Source organism: Muntiacus reevesi, chromosome 4, assembly GCF_963930625.1.
Source record: "Muntiacus reevesi chromosome 4, mMunRee1.1, whole genome shotgun sequence".
In the NCBI taxonomy this organism is placed as follows: Eukaryota; Metazoa; Chordata; class Mammalia; order Artiodactyla; family Cervidae; genus Muntiacus; species Muntiacus reevesi.
This window is the reverse complement of record NC_089252.1, coordinates 141,046,820-141,059,364: the sequence shown is the minus strand read 5'-3', so window position 1 is coordinate 141,059,364 and position 12,545 is coordinate 141,046,820. Positions and strand designations below refer to the sequence as shown.

General features: G+C 42.5%; 1 protein-coding gene across 1 annotated transcript in view; it reads left to right on the top strand.

Moving 5' to 3' along the window:
• NDUFA12 (NADH:ubiquinone oxidoreductase subunit A12) overlaps positions 1–8,974 on the top strand; it is an 88,831-nt gene extending 79,857 nt beyond the window's left edge. The window contains exon 4 of the mRNA XM_065934225.1: positions 8,844–8,974. Within this exon, the coding sequence (XP_065790297.1) occupies positions 8,844–8,871 (28 nt within the window). The 3' untranslated portion in view covers positions 8,872–8,974. The remainder of the gene's footprint in view (positions 1–8,843) is intronic.
• The last annotated feature ends 3,571 nt before the right edge of the window (positions 8,975–12,545 follow it).

The window sequence follows — 12,545 nt, the reverse complement described above, 5'->3', positions numbered from 1 at the left end:
CATTTATTTTCTTAATTATTTTAAATGTGTAATTTCATATTGGAGTATAGTGCATTTACATTGTTGTGTCAGTTTCAGATATACAGGAAAGTCATTCAGTTATACATATATATACATCTATTCTTTTTCAGATTCTTTTCCCATATAGGTTATTACAGAGTATTGAATAGAGTTCCCTGTGCTATATAGTAAGTCCTTCTTGAGTATCTATTATATATATATATGTATATATATATTAGTGTATCTATGTTAATCCCAACCTCCTAATTTATCCCCCACCCCTGCCTTTCCTCTTTGGTAACCATAAGTTTATTTTGTAGGTCTGTGAGTCTGTTTCTGTCTTGTAAATAAATTCACTTGAATTATTTTTTTAGATTCCACGTATGAGTGGTATCATGTTGTATTTGTCTTTTTCTGTCTGACTGACTTCACTTAGTATGATAATCTCTAGGTCCATCCTTGTTGCTGCGTGTATGCATGCTAAGTCACTTCAGTAGTGTCTGACTCTTTGCCAGCTTATGAACTCTAACCTGCCAGCTCCTCTGTCCATGGGATTCTCCAGGCAAGTATGCTGGAGTGGGTTGCTGTGCCCTCCTCCGGCAGATCTTCCTGACCCAGAGATCGAACCCCCATCTCTTACATTGCATTGTAATTATCTGCATTGGTAAGTGGCTTCTTTACCATTAGCGTCACATAGGAAGCCCCCATGTTGCTGCAAATGGCATTATTTCAGTCTTTTTATGACTGAATAATATTCCATTGTATACATGTAGTACCTTGCCTTTATCTATTCATCTGTTGATAGACATTTACGTTGCTTTCATGTCTTGACTGTTGTAAACAGTACTATGAACATTGGGGTGCATATATCTTTTCAAATTATGGTTTCCTCCAGATACATGCCCCAGAGTGGGATCGCTGGATGATACAGTAGCTCTATTTTTAGTTTTTTGAGGAACCTCCTTATTGTTCTGTATGGTGGCTGTACCAATTTACATTCCCACCAACAGTGCAGGAGGCTTCTCTTTTCTCCATACCTTCTCTAGCACTTCCCCGGTGGCTCAGATGGTAACGCATCTGCCTACAATGCGGGAGACCTGGGTTCAATCCCTGGGTTGGGAAGATCTCCTGGAGAAGGAAATGGCAACCCACTCCAGTATTCTTGCTTGGAAAATCCCATAAACAGAGGAGCCTGGTAGGCTACAGTCCATGGGGTTGCAAAGAGTCGGACACAACTGAGCGACTTCACTTTCACTTTCTCTAGCATTTATTGTTTGTAGACATTTTGACAATTGCCATTCTTACCAGCGTGAGGTGATATCTCATTGTGTTTTTTTTCCCCATTGTATTTTGATTTGCATATGTCTAATAACTAGCTATATTGAGCATTTTTCATGTGCTTTTTGGCCCTTGTGGCTCAGCTGGTAAAGAATCCACCTGCAATGTGGGAGACCTGGGTTCGATCCCTGGGTTGGGAAGATTCCCTGGAGGAGGGAAAGGCTACCCACTCCAGTGTTCTGGTCTGGAGAATTCCATGGACTATATAGTCCATGGGGTCGCAAAGAGTCAGACACGAATGAAGGACTTTCAGTTTCTTTAGAGAAATGTCTATCTAAATCTTCTTGGTTTTGATTGGGTTATTTGTTATTTTTCATATTGAGCTGCATGAGCTGTTTTTATCTTTTGGAGATTAATTCTTTGTTGGTTTGTTCTTTTGCAAATATTTTCTCCCATTTTGTGGGTTCTATTTTTATTTTGTTTATGATTTCCTTTGCTGTGCAAAAGCTTTTAAGTTTAATTAGCCACCCCCCTTTTTTTTTCATTACTCTAGGAGGTGAATCCAAAAAGATCTTGCTGCAATTTCTGTTAAAGAGTGTTCTGCCTATATTTTCCTCTAAGAGTTTTATAGTATCTGGTCTAACATTTAGGTCTTTAATCCATTTTATTTTTGTGTATGGTATTAGAGAATGTTCTAATTTCTTTCATTCTTTTACATGTTACTGTCTAGTTTTCCCAGCACCACTTACTGAAGAGACTGTCTTCTCCACTGTATATTCTTGTTTCCTTTGTCATAGATTAACTGACCATGGGTACGTGGGTCTATTTCTGGGCATTTTATCCTGTTCCATTGATCTATAAGTCTGACTTTGTGCTGTTTTGATTACTATAGCTTAATAGTTTAGTCTGAAGCCAGCAAGCCTGATTCCTCCAGCTTCATTTTCTTCCTCAAAACTGCTTTAGCTATTTGGGATCTTTTGTGTTTCCAAACAAATTTTAAGATGTTTTACAAAATTTTAGATCTCCAAAAAATGCCATCAGTAATTTGATAGGGATGTCTGCTCTTGTTTTGAATGCATATCGATCCCTGGATCAGGAAGATCCCCTGGAGAAGGGAATGGCTACCCAATCCAGTATTCTTGCCTAGAGAATTCTATGGACAGAGGAGCTGGTGGGCTTCAATACATGGAGTTGCAAAGGGCTGGGCACAGCTGAGCGACTAACACTTTTCTCACTCAAACTTGAGCAGGTATTAGCATCCTACTTTATCTCTGTCCTTCAAAATACCCGGTACCAAGGCAGTATGGTATATAATCCTGCAGTCTGAAAGACTTGGGTTCAAGACCCTACTAGGAAGGACCACATACATTGTACCCTCCATATCCATGATCAGTTGAATCTGCAAATGTGAAACTATACACCTAGAGGGCCAACTGTATTCACTGTGCGTCACCATTTTATCTGTGGGATTTGCATACCTTTAGGGTTGGCATCTGTGGGAATTCCTGGGACCAATTCCTCATGGATACAAAGGGAACTGACTGTATTGTATGATCCCATTTGTAGGACACATCCTGACTAGGCAACTTGAGAGACACAGGGTAGACTAATGGTAGCCAGGGGCTGAGAGGGTAGGCAATGAGGGGAATGCCTGCTGAAAGGGGCAGAGGTTCTTTTTAAGGTGATTTAAAGATTCTAATATTGATTAGGATACATGGCTTTTATTGATTTGGGTACATGGTTTGCATGGGCTTCCTAGTGGCTTAGTGGTGAAGAATCCGCCTGCCAATGCAGGAGACACAGGTTCAATCCCTGGGTCAGGAAGATCCTCTGGAGAAGGAAATGGCAACTCACTCGAGTATTCTTGCCTGGGAAATCCCATGGACAGAGGAACCTGGCAGACTACAGTCCATGGGGTTGCAAAAGAGTTGGACACAACTGAGCAACTAAACAATAACAAGAACTGTTTGCACAACTCTGAATATACTAAAAATTATTGAATTTTGCACTTTAAAAGGTGTGTTGTATGGGATGTGAATTATATGTCACTCAATCTGTAACAGAAAACAAAAGACCCTGCTCGGCATTTATTTGCAGCTTCTGCATCTGTAAAATAGTCATAGTAACATCTGTTATACCTCACAGAGCTGCCTCAACTGTTAAATGAAACACTATATGAAAAGCAATAACCACAGTGCCTTGAACATATGCTCATTAAATGTTTTCCAGATGATTCCTATATTTTAGAAGTCGAACTGCAGTTAGTGTAAAGCTGAATGTTAAAGCAGAAAAGGTGCTTAGAAATCAATCTAGTTCTAGCTTCTCATTCTGTAAATGAGAAGCGAGTGATAAACTCAGAAAATTACCACTGACCGGAGGTTGGAAGGCAGTCATGAAAGAGTGAGTGAGTGAATTCAAGATCTTAGAACGATGGCCACTTACTGCATTACTTAATCGTATATGCTCTGCTGAGGCAGCAACACTGAACCTGGTTTGGCCCTTTGCAAAAAGAGCAAGCAGAAAGAGCAATTACATAATTCATTTTCATGTTAGAAAACTTGGTGCCTGCTCAGTAGAATCTAAGATAGAAATAAATTCGTACAGGTGATAATATAAAAAATTCTATTAAAATCCCCAAGTGGATTTTTAAAGCAATATAGTAATTTTCTTTAATTTTAGAAATGGTGAAAATATGAAATATCAAAACTGCTCCAAACCACTTATATGAGTTTTCTTTTTCCCCCACTACATCTTTCTCTTTCTCCCTACACACGCACACACACACATGATTGTATTGATAAGATGCACAATTTTTGACAACTTATTTCTGATCAGGACCCAATCTACAATCAATGGTTTATTCTAATTTAATTGACAGCATTGTTGTCTTTTTTAGCTTTACATAAAATAATGTATGTATGTATGAGTTAGTCCCTCAGTCATGTCCAACTCTTTGTGACCCCATGGACTGTAGCTCGTAAGGCTTCCTCTGTCCATGGGATTCTTCAGGCAAGAATACTGAAGTGGGTTGCCATTTCCTTCTCTAACATAAAGGTGCATCTTAAAATGGATGACAAATTACAGTATGGCGTGAAAGTGAAAGTGATGGTTGCTCAGTCATGTCTGACTCTTTGTGACCCATGGACTGTAGCCTGCCAGGCTCCTCTGTCCATGGAATTCTCCAGACAAGAATACTTGAATGGGTTGCATTCCCTTTTCCAGGGGATCATCCTGACCCAGGAGTCAAACCTGGGTCTCCTGAATTGCAGACAAACTTTTTACCATCTGAGCCCCCAGTGTCCATAAATATACTTTAAAAACGATCTAGAAATTTGTGCTGGTTGAATGTTCAGGAATCTTAGAGAGGACATGGCTGATGCAAGTGCCGGAAAAAACACAGAGTTCATGTACTTCCACCGGACATTGTCCTCTTCATGTGAATAGCATGTGTGTACATGAACCTGGGACCCATTAACAGGAACTCTAGACTTATTGATGGTTTTGCCAATGTAATCCTGGAGAAATGATTAACCAACACAGAGGTGATTGGATATACCTGAATCCTTTTAGGAACAGATCCTTGGACATTTAGCAACTGCATACTCTAGCATTCCTCCTTCACAGTGTTCAGTGTCTGTGTGAGGCTCCTGGAGGCAACACTTCAGCTGTTAGGAGATGCAGCAGAAGCCAGAGGATTGGGTGAGGCTTCCCACCTGGATCAGCAAAGCTTTTCTCTAACAGCCTTGCTTATTTGAGGGGTAAAGGGATTTCTGCAGTGAAAGGCTAAGTCCTTGGCGTGGTTTCAGGGTCTCTAATGGATGCGCCAAAGTCTCTGACTGGCAAACTCCTCACAAAATAATAATTATTTAGATGCTGCGGAAGATAATTAATTTGGGCTTTGGAAGGTTTCCTGCTTGGTGCATTCAATTCAAAAGGCTGCCTCCTCTCAGCATGTGCCTGTAAACACAATCCCTGGAATGACAAAAGGGGATAATAAAAGTCAAAAGTGTTGCCAGCTCTGGCCTTTTGAACTAATGCCAAGTTTCCATGGAAGTGGGCATTGGGGTGGATGGACTTGTTTTCTTCTCTACTTGAGTGATGAGGTTTTCGTCATGCGCTGGTTGGTCTGGTGCCTTTAGAACAGTGTCCCCAGACACGTTTCCATCGAGAACACATGGGAAGCCAGAGACGCGCAGGGAGCCTTGCACGTGGCTTTGTCCATGAGCCTGTTCTGCTCAACCCAACCGAGCAGAACTACTCAACACAGTAGCACTCCAGCCAGAAAAGATTTGGTCAGGATCACCCTGGAGTTTTGACTCCTAAGATGGAAAAGAATGCAGAGTGGAGAGTCTTTTTTTTCTTTCTTTTTTTGGCCGCATGTCACAGCATACAGGATCTTAGTTCCCCAACCCACATCCCCTGCAATGGAAGTGTGGAGTCTTAACCACTGGACCACCAGGGAGGTCCCAAGAGTCTTTCCAAAGGCTGACTTTAGGAAAGCTGAAGCAATCAGCAGAGGTGCCCTGTTCAGATGACATGAGGCTCTTTCCATTCACTCATTTGTCAAATATTTATTGTGTACCTACTGCATGCACATAAATAGTCTTCTAGGCCTTGAGGTTACATAAATAGCGGACAATAACACAGATAAAATCTCTATCCACCTGGATCTTCCCTTCTAGAGGATGGAGACAATAAGCAAATAGGTGAATAGAGCACATCAGGAAGTGATAAATCCTGTGGGGAAAAAAAGATAAGACAGGTTAAGGGGGAGGGAGTGCCCAGGTGAGGCTGGTGCATCGCTGTTTTATGTAGGTTGTCAGGGTGGTCCTCTCTGCTAGAGGGGGATGGAGGAGCACAGTGGTTTGAAGGATGCTGGGAAGTGAGTCATATAGGCAACTTCGTGGGGTACATCCAGCAGACAGAGAGTGAAGGGCCTAATGCGGGAGCTGGCTCAGCCCCTGCAAGGACTGGTGTGGAGGGGTAGGGGCTGGAACAGACAGGGTTGTGGATTGTGGTGCCAGGGGATGTCCGAGAGAGCTGAGGGAGAGCTGTGGATAATGACGGGCTTCTCGGGTCCTCTGAGGTGGGAGATTGTGGAGGAGTTTGAGCAGAGGAGCCTGGCGATCTGAGGCAAATGTAACAAGAGTACTCTGGCCACTGTGTGAGGATGACATGATGGCAGAAGACAAGGATGGAAGCAAGAGATCAGCGGAGTCTGCTGCAATGGTCCTGATGAAGACGCCATGCAGAGACTGCGTATGGTGGGGGTGGAGATGGAGGGAGGTGGTCAGGTTCTGGATGTATTCTAAAGGTAGAACCATCAGGACTGGATGAGGGATGAGCCAATAGATTAGATATCAAGGGCACGAGAAAGAGAGACATGAAGGACAACTCCACACCTTTAGGTCTGCTCAACCAGAAGAAGGGAGTTGTTAGCTGTTGAACTGGGGCCACCGGAGGTAAAGCCAGTTTTGGACTTAAGACTGAGATGAGAGTCTTAGATATCCAGGTGGAGAAGCTGAGTAGACAAATGTGAGTAAAGGATCGAGTCCTTGGGGCTGCTGCTAGAACACACCCAGTGCTGGGGGATCAGCCCTGTCTTGTATTGCCTTAAAACAGAGAGTCAGGCAGAGGCAGGGTCAGGGCTTTCCACCTCCTGGGGATTTACTTGGAGAGGTCACAAGAAAGTAGGGTCCTAATCTGGTTGGCAAATGTTTGGGTGAGGTTTGTAACTAGACAGAGGGTCCGGTACTCTACCTGACGCACCAGTCCAAACCTTTCCGAATACCCCACCCCCACCGCACTCCACAGAAGCAATGACCATAGAGGTCTTCTCCTTGAAAAGCTACCATCTTGCCGCCTGTGTATTTTCTGCTTGTTATCTTAAAACTGGGTAATCAAGAGAACAGTGTTTTTATACTGAGATTGGTACTTAAATCTTGGCTTTGTTGCCTGCTAGCTGTATGACCTCAGGGAAGACTCTTAGCCTCTGTGAGCCTCAGTTTCTTCATGTCTACAAAGCTCACATTCATTTGATAATCAAATGGAATTATGTATGTAAAGAGGCTACCCTGTGTGTGGCAAGTAAGAGGTAATTGTAATAGTAAAAAATGTGTGTTGGCCACTCTTTTGTACATCTTTAATTATATTTACTTAAATATCACAGCAACCCATGAGATAGAAACTGTTGTTATTTCTACTTTACAGATAAAGTTAAGTAACTTGGCTAGCTAGTTACTCAAGTAGGCTGAATCTAGGAATTATTCATTTAACTACTATGCTTCTTGAAAATATTTTAAAGTTTTTCTTCTCTCTCATTTTCAAGTATTTTTATTACATGGTTCAAGTTTTCAATTTGCAGTTTTGTATTTTTCCTTGTTAGTAAGTTGTGTTTAGTATCTGACCCTAAGACAACTGTCATCCCCTTTATACTAAAATAGCAGTTTAATGCAGTGGCAAGAAAAGAAAATTCAACATTTCTGAAATTCAAAAGATGAGGTCTTATTGCCAACCATCTCTGTGGGAAGCCTGGTCAGTGTAGCCGGGCATATAAAGCAAGCTGGAGACATGACTTTTTCTCCTTGAACAAATAAGAAAATGTGTTTGGAAAGCCGTGAAAATCTGAAAAGAGAATGAGGGATCTGCATTTTAGAGTGTTAGGAGAAATTAAAATCTGTTTGTACTCTGTGTGTGTGCATATGTATACATATATGTGAAAGTGAGTGCCTGGGCATGTCTGAAGGTGTGTGGGTGTCTGTGAATGCATGTGTATAAGGGGTGTGTGTGTGTGTGAGCCTTTGGAAGATGTAACACTTATTGACTACCAGAGGAGTTGACTCAGTGGGTTGTTTGACACAAAAGGATGATCTCAATTGATGAGATCAATTTTCTGGTTTATGCTTCTTCAAATCACTGAGCTGATGACGCTGAGAAGGAAAAACCATGTCCAAGGAAGAAAGAAAATCATGTTTCTCATGAAATAGGTCTGTCATATTTAGCACAGAAAAGTACAAGACTCCCAGTTAAAGTTGACCTATCAATAAAATTAAACAATAATTTTTTAGTATAAATATGTCCCATATTTGGGACATCTTTTACCAAAAAAATTACTTATCTGAAATTCACATCTTACAGGACATACTGTGTTTTATCTGGAAACCTAACCATGAAAGAGAATGAAGGTAAATAGCTGTTGATTTTTTAAAAAATCTTTTAAAATCCACAAACCTTTTGTGAACTAGAAAGGATTTTTGGTTCTGGCTGGGGCATCAACTCATTTTTTTTTTTCCCTCTTTCATGAAGTTTCTTAAGAATTTGGCACCACCATCTGTGAAATGGGGAAATAACCTGATAAGCACGCTATCATCTCCCCAGGGGAAAACCCTGTAGAATTTCACATCTGTATCCCCATGTATAATTGCCTGGGGCACCTCCTCTTCATTCTCCACTCCAGTAAAAAAAATCAATTAATACTTTTAAAAAAGGATTCTTATAATATGTCTTAATAGACAGTCAGTATCCTGTGGTGTTCAATTTCTTCTTTCTTTTTCCCCTCTCTCTAGCTTGCATGGAGACAGAGTTCTCCTCTGAGGGGGGTAGCAAACTGTGGGAAGTCTTTGGAAGAAGGAGAACGTTGATGGGAATTCAGAGAGGAAACTTCCCATGAGCCCTGGGAAGCCAGAAGCAGGCACAGGTGAGGACCTGGATCCAGAGGGCCCATGATGGTGTGATGGAGGGGAGGGACCACCTCATCACTTCTTTCGACTGGAACAAAGTAGCGTGTGAGGGTGAGCCTCAGGTTCTCTAGTGATTGGTCCTGAGTTTGTGGTGTGTCTGTTACTCTCTTGGTGTCTGAGCTGGAACCTCTTGGACCTCTACCTTCCTTGTCAGTAGAAATAAGGCTGAAATACTAGTGCCTCGGCCACAGAGTTGTTGTAAGGACTAAGTACAACATTAATGAAGCCAATGTCTGGGGGTTCCCTTGTGGTTCAGTGGTCAAGACTCTGCTTCCACTGCAGGGGGCAGGGGTTCAGATCAATCTCTGATCAGGGAACAAAGATCCGACATTCCCAATTGCCAAAAAACAAAACAAAAACAAGACAAAGAGCATCTCTAGCTCTCAGCAAAATGTTAGTCTTTATTATTTCTTGTTGCCTAGGGTGATTTTTCCTAATATGTTCAGTTATAATTTTTATTAATAAGCTTTTCTGATCATAGATGTAATGCATGTTCACAGTGTTAACAATATGTAGGAACACAGAAAAACGACATTAAAATTAAATCAGAAATACCCCATAAAGCCATTTCTGGTTTTTTAATTTTTCTCTATATGTACTAGTGGTCCTCAGTGCTGACGGTACATCCGAACAACCTGGGAAGCTTTTTAAAATAAAGATGCCAAACCAGAGCTAATAAATCAGAACCTCTAGGGGTAGGGAGGAGAAGGCAATGGTAACTCACTCCAGTACTCTTGCCTGGAAAATCCCATGGACAGAAGAGCCTGGTGGGCTACAGTCCACGGGGTCGCTAAGAGTCGGACACGACTGAAGCAACTTTGCAGCAGCAGCAGCAGCAGGGGTAAGGATGATGGGTCTGTGTTTTTTTTTTTTTTTTTTTTTAAATTCCAGAACATTCTATTGCAAAGTCAGTTTTAAAAACCCTGGCACTCACTCATGCCTATTGCCCGCCTGTCTGTATCTCTCTTGTCGTTTTCAAAAATTGGACAATATTGTACGTTCAGTTTTGTAAACTGCTTTTGTCAAGCTGCTTTATCTCTCATCATCATTATTTTTCTATTGTGTCTTCTGTTTTTTCCTTACGGCTTCAGCTGTGGTTTCTAATAAGCCCTGACCCACTGCTTGTCACCCAGCTGTCTTCTCACAGAATGAATTCATTTAAAAATGTCATCACTCCTGCCTTTTGATGGCCTTCTAATCTGCCACAGTGGATGAATGGAGACCTCATCACCATTATTCATTCTCTCCCTCTCTTGGATTTTGGCTCCCTAATTGATGGCCACGGATGACGCTGGCCCTCAGTCGTTCCTCTGCAGTTTTATGGCTAACGCTTGAGATTATGCTGGCGGACCTGCTGGTGTGGGTTCACACATTTTCTTCCCTAAAATATTAATTTGACTTATAACACTGATTTCCATTTAGCACCCACCATGGGGGTGGTGGTTTCAGCTCAGAACAACCTCCGAGGACTCTAAGGGGAAATTTTCTTGGCTGTCCAACTGGCATTTTAGGAAAATAAAATAACATTAAAACACCATAAAAAAAATTCCTTGTAGACAGCTGTCTCCAGTTACTGATGAACAAGACGGCATGGGGTGAGAGAGAGCCCTAAACCAATCAAGAAGTAATCACCTAAACATTTCTGCCCATCCTGCTGCCGATATGTGAAATAAATGCAGCAATTGCAGGACAGCAATGTCGCCCTGACTTTCCACCTCGCCACACTGATACTTCAGCTGCTGAGTGGAAACGCAAGTGATGGTTGTTTGAAAAGTTTTCAAAACATTGCAAGCAAGAGGTTTCTCGAGAAGCGCTCTGGGTCTTATTTGTATGGAAAAGGAAGAAGCGTGAACTACCACAGGTTATTAACTGGTCTTCGAGTGGGGAAACCAGAGGAGGTCTCTACCCCCAGAGCTGAACCATCTGCTTTGGTCTCTGGCTGGGCCAGGCGAGGAATAACATAAAAGGGCTGCAGGCCCCTGAGGACACCAGGACATGGAACAAAGAGGCTTGACCCATTCAGCGTTCAGCAAATGAAGAGCTGCAGATGAACGCTGCTTACAGTTACTGAGAAAGAATGTGCCAGGCTCTCATAAGGTTGATTGAGAAAATATCGGAGAATAGCCTCTTCTCTGGGAAAGGAAGCATTTTGCTGTTGCTGCTAAGTCGCATCAGTCGTATCTGACCCTGTGCGACCCCATAAGATGACAGGCTCCTCTGTCCCTGGAATTCTCTGGGCAAGAACACTAGAGTGGGTTGCCATTTCCTTCTCCAAGCATTTTGAATGGTGCTAATAGGATGGCTTTCTGTTTTAGAGTAAAAAGATGAAGATTATTAGGAAGATGAAGCCCACGAATGTAGTTAATTAGGGGTGTGCTGGCCTAATTGGCCTCATTGCATGCCTTGGAAACAAGAGTCTTAAATATGTGGATACTTTTTTTGCAGTAGGGAAGAATGTGGGTGTTGTTTTTATGCAGACTAGCAAGTTCTACTTACCAACTGGTTACCTTGTATCTCTAAGCCTGTTTCTTCCTCTATATAAGGGGGATAGTTACCCACCTCACGGAGGATGCATATGGTGTGACCCAGAGCTCTGTCCAGGACAGTGAAGGCTGGTGGCCCTGACTGAGGCTGACCCGCTGAGTGTGATGATTTCATGGTTCGTCAAGCCTGTGTCAGCACTACCTTGCTCTGGTTGGTTGTATAGCAAGCCCTAATGGCTGACCGGAAGCTTCTCCTCTGTGGGGCAGTTTGTACTGCAATTCTTTTTTATCCCAAATAATGGAAATTTCAGGATCCCAGGAGGCTGAGACCAGTCAAAAGGGTTTTGCTCTTACTTTATCTCAATTATACCAGATGTACCATCCAGGTAGCAGCTTTATGGCTCCTGCTTCAGCCTTAACCTGGGCTTCTTCCATTTTCCAAACTCTCCTCCCCTGGGGTTGGGGGGGATGGTACCTCCCATTTGGTGGTGACGGCAGACAGCAGAAGAGTTCCCCCAGGACCCAACCAAGTCTTTGCAAGCCCATCCAGTGACCGTGCCAACCAAGTCTTTGCCAGCCCTCTTTGTTAATTTCCTCAGAGCAGTAATTGAGCGCCCCTGGTGAGATGTGGGCGCCAGCAAGGTTGGGTGCTGGCGAGAACCCTCTCCTTGGCTTGCAGAGTACTGCCTTCTTGCTGGGTGCTCACGTGGCCTTTCCGCAGAGTGTGCACACAAAGACAGCACCAGTATCTCTTCCTCTTCTTATAAGGACACCAGTCCTATTAGATCAGGACTCTACACTTAGACCTCACTTAACCTTCATCCTTCTGAATGGCCCTGTGTCCAGTACAGTGTAAGGGCTTTAAGATAGGAATTTGGCAGGCACATAATTCAGTCCATTGCATCCTGGGAACTAGATACTTCCAGAAGCTATAATCCATCTCTGTTGCAGAGACATCTTATGTTGGAAAATGATTACGAGAAATATCTGAAATTCTGAGTAAGTGGAACTCGAAAGGAAAGAACTTGCATTATCTAGATTCTAA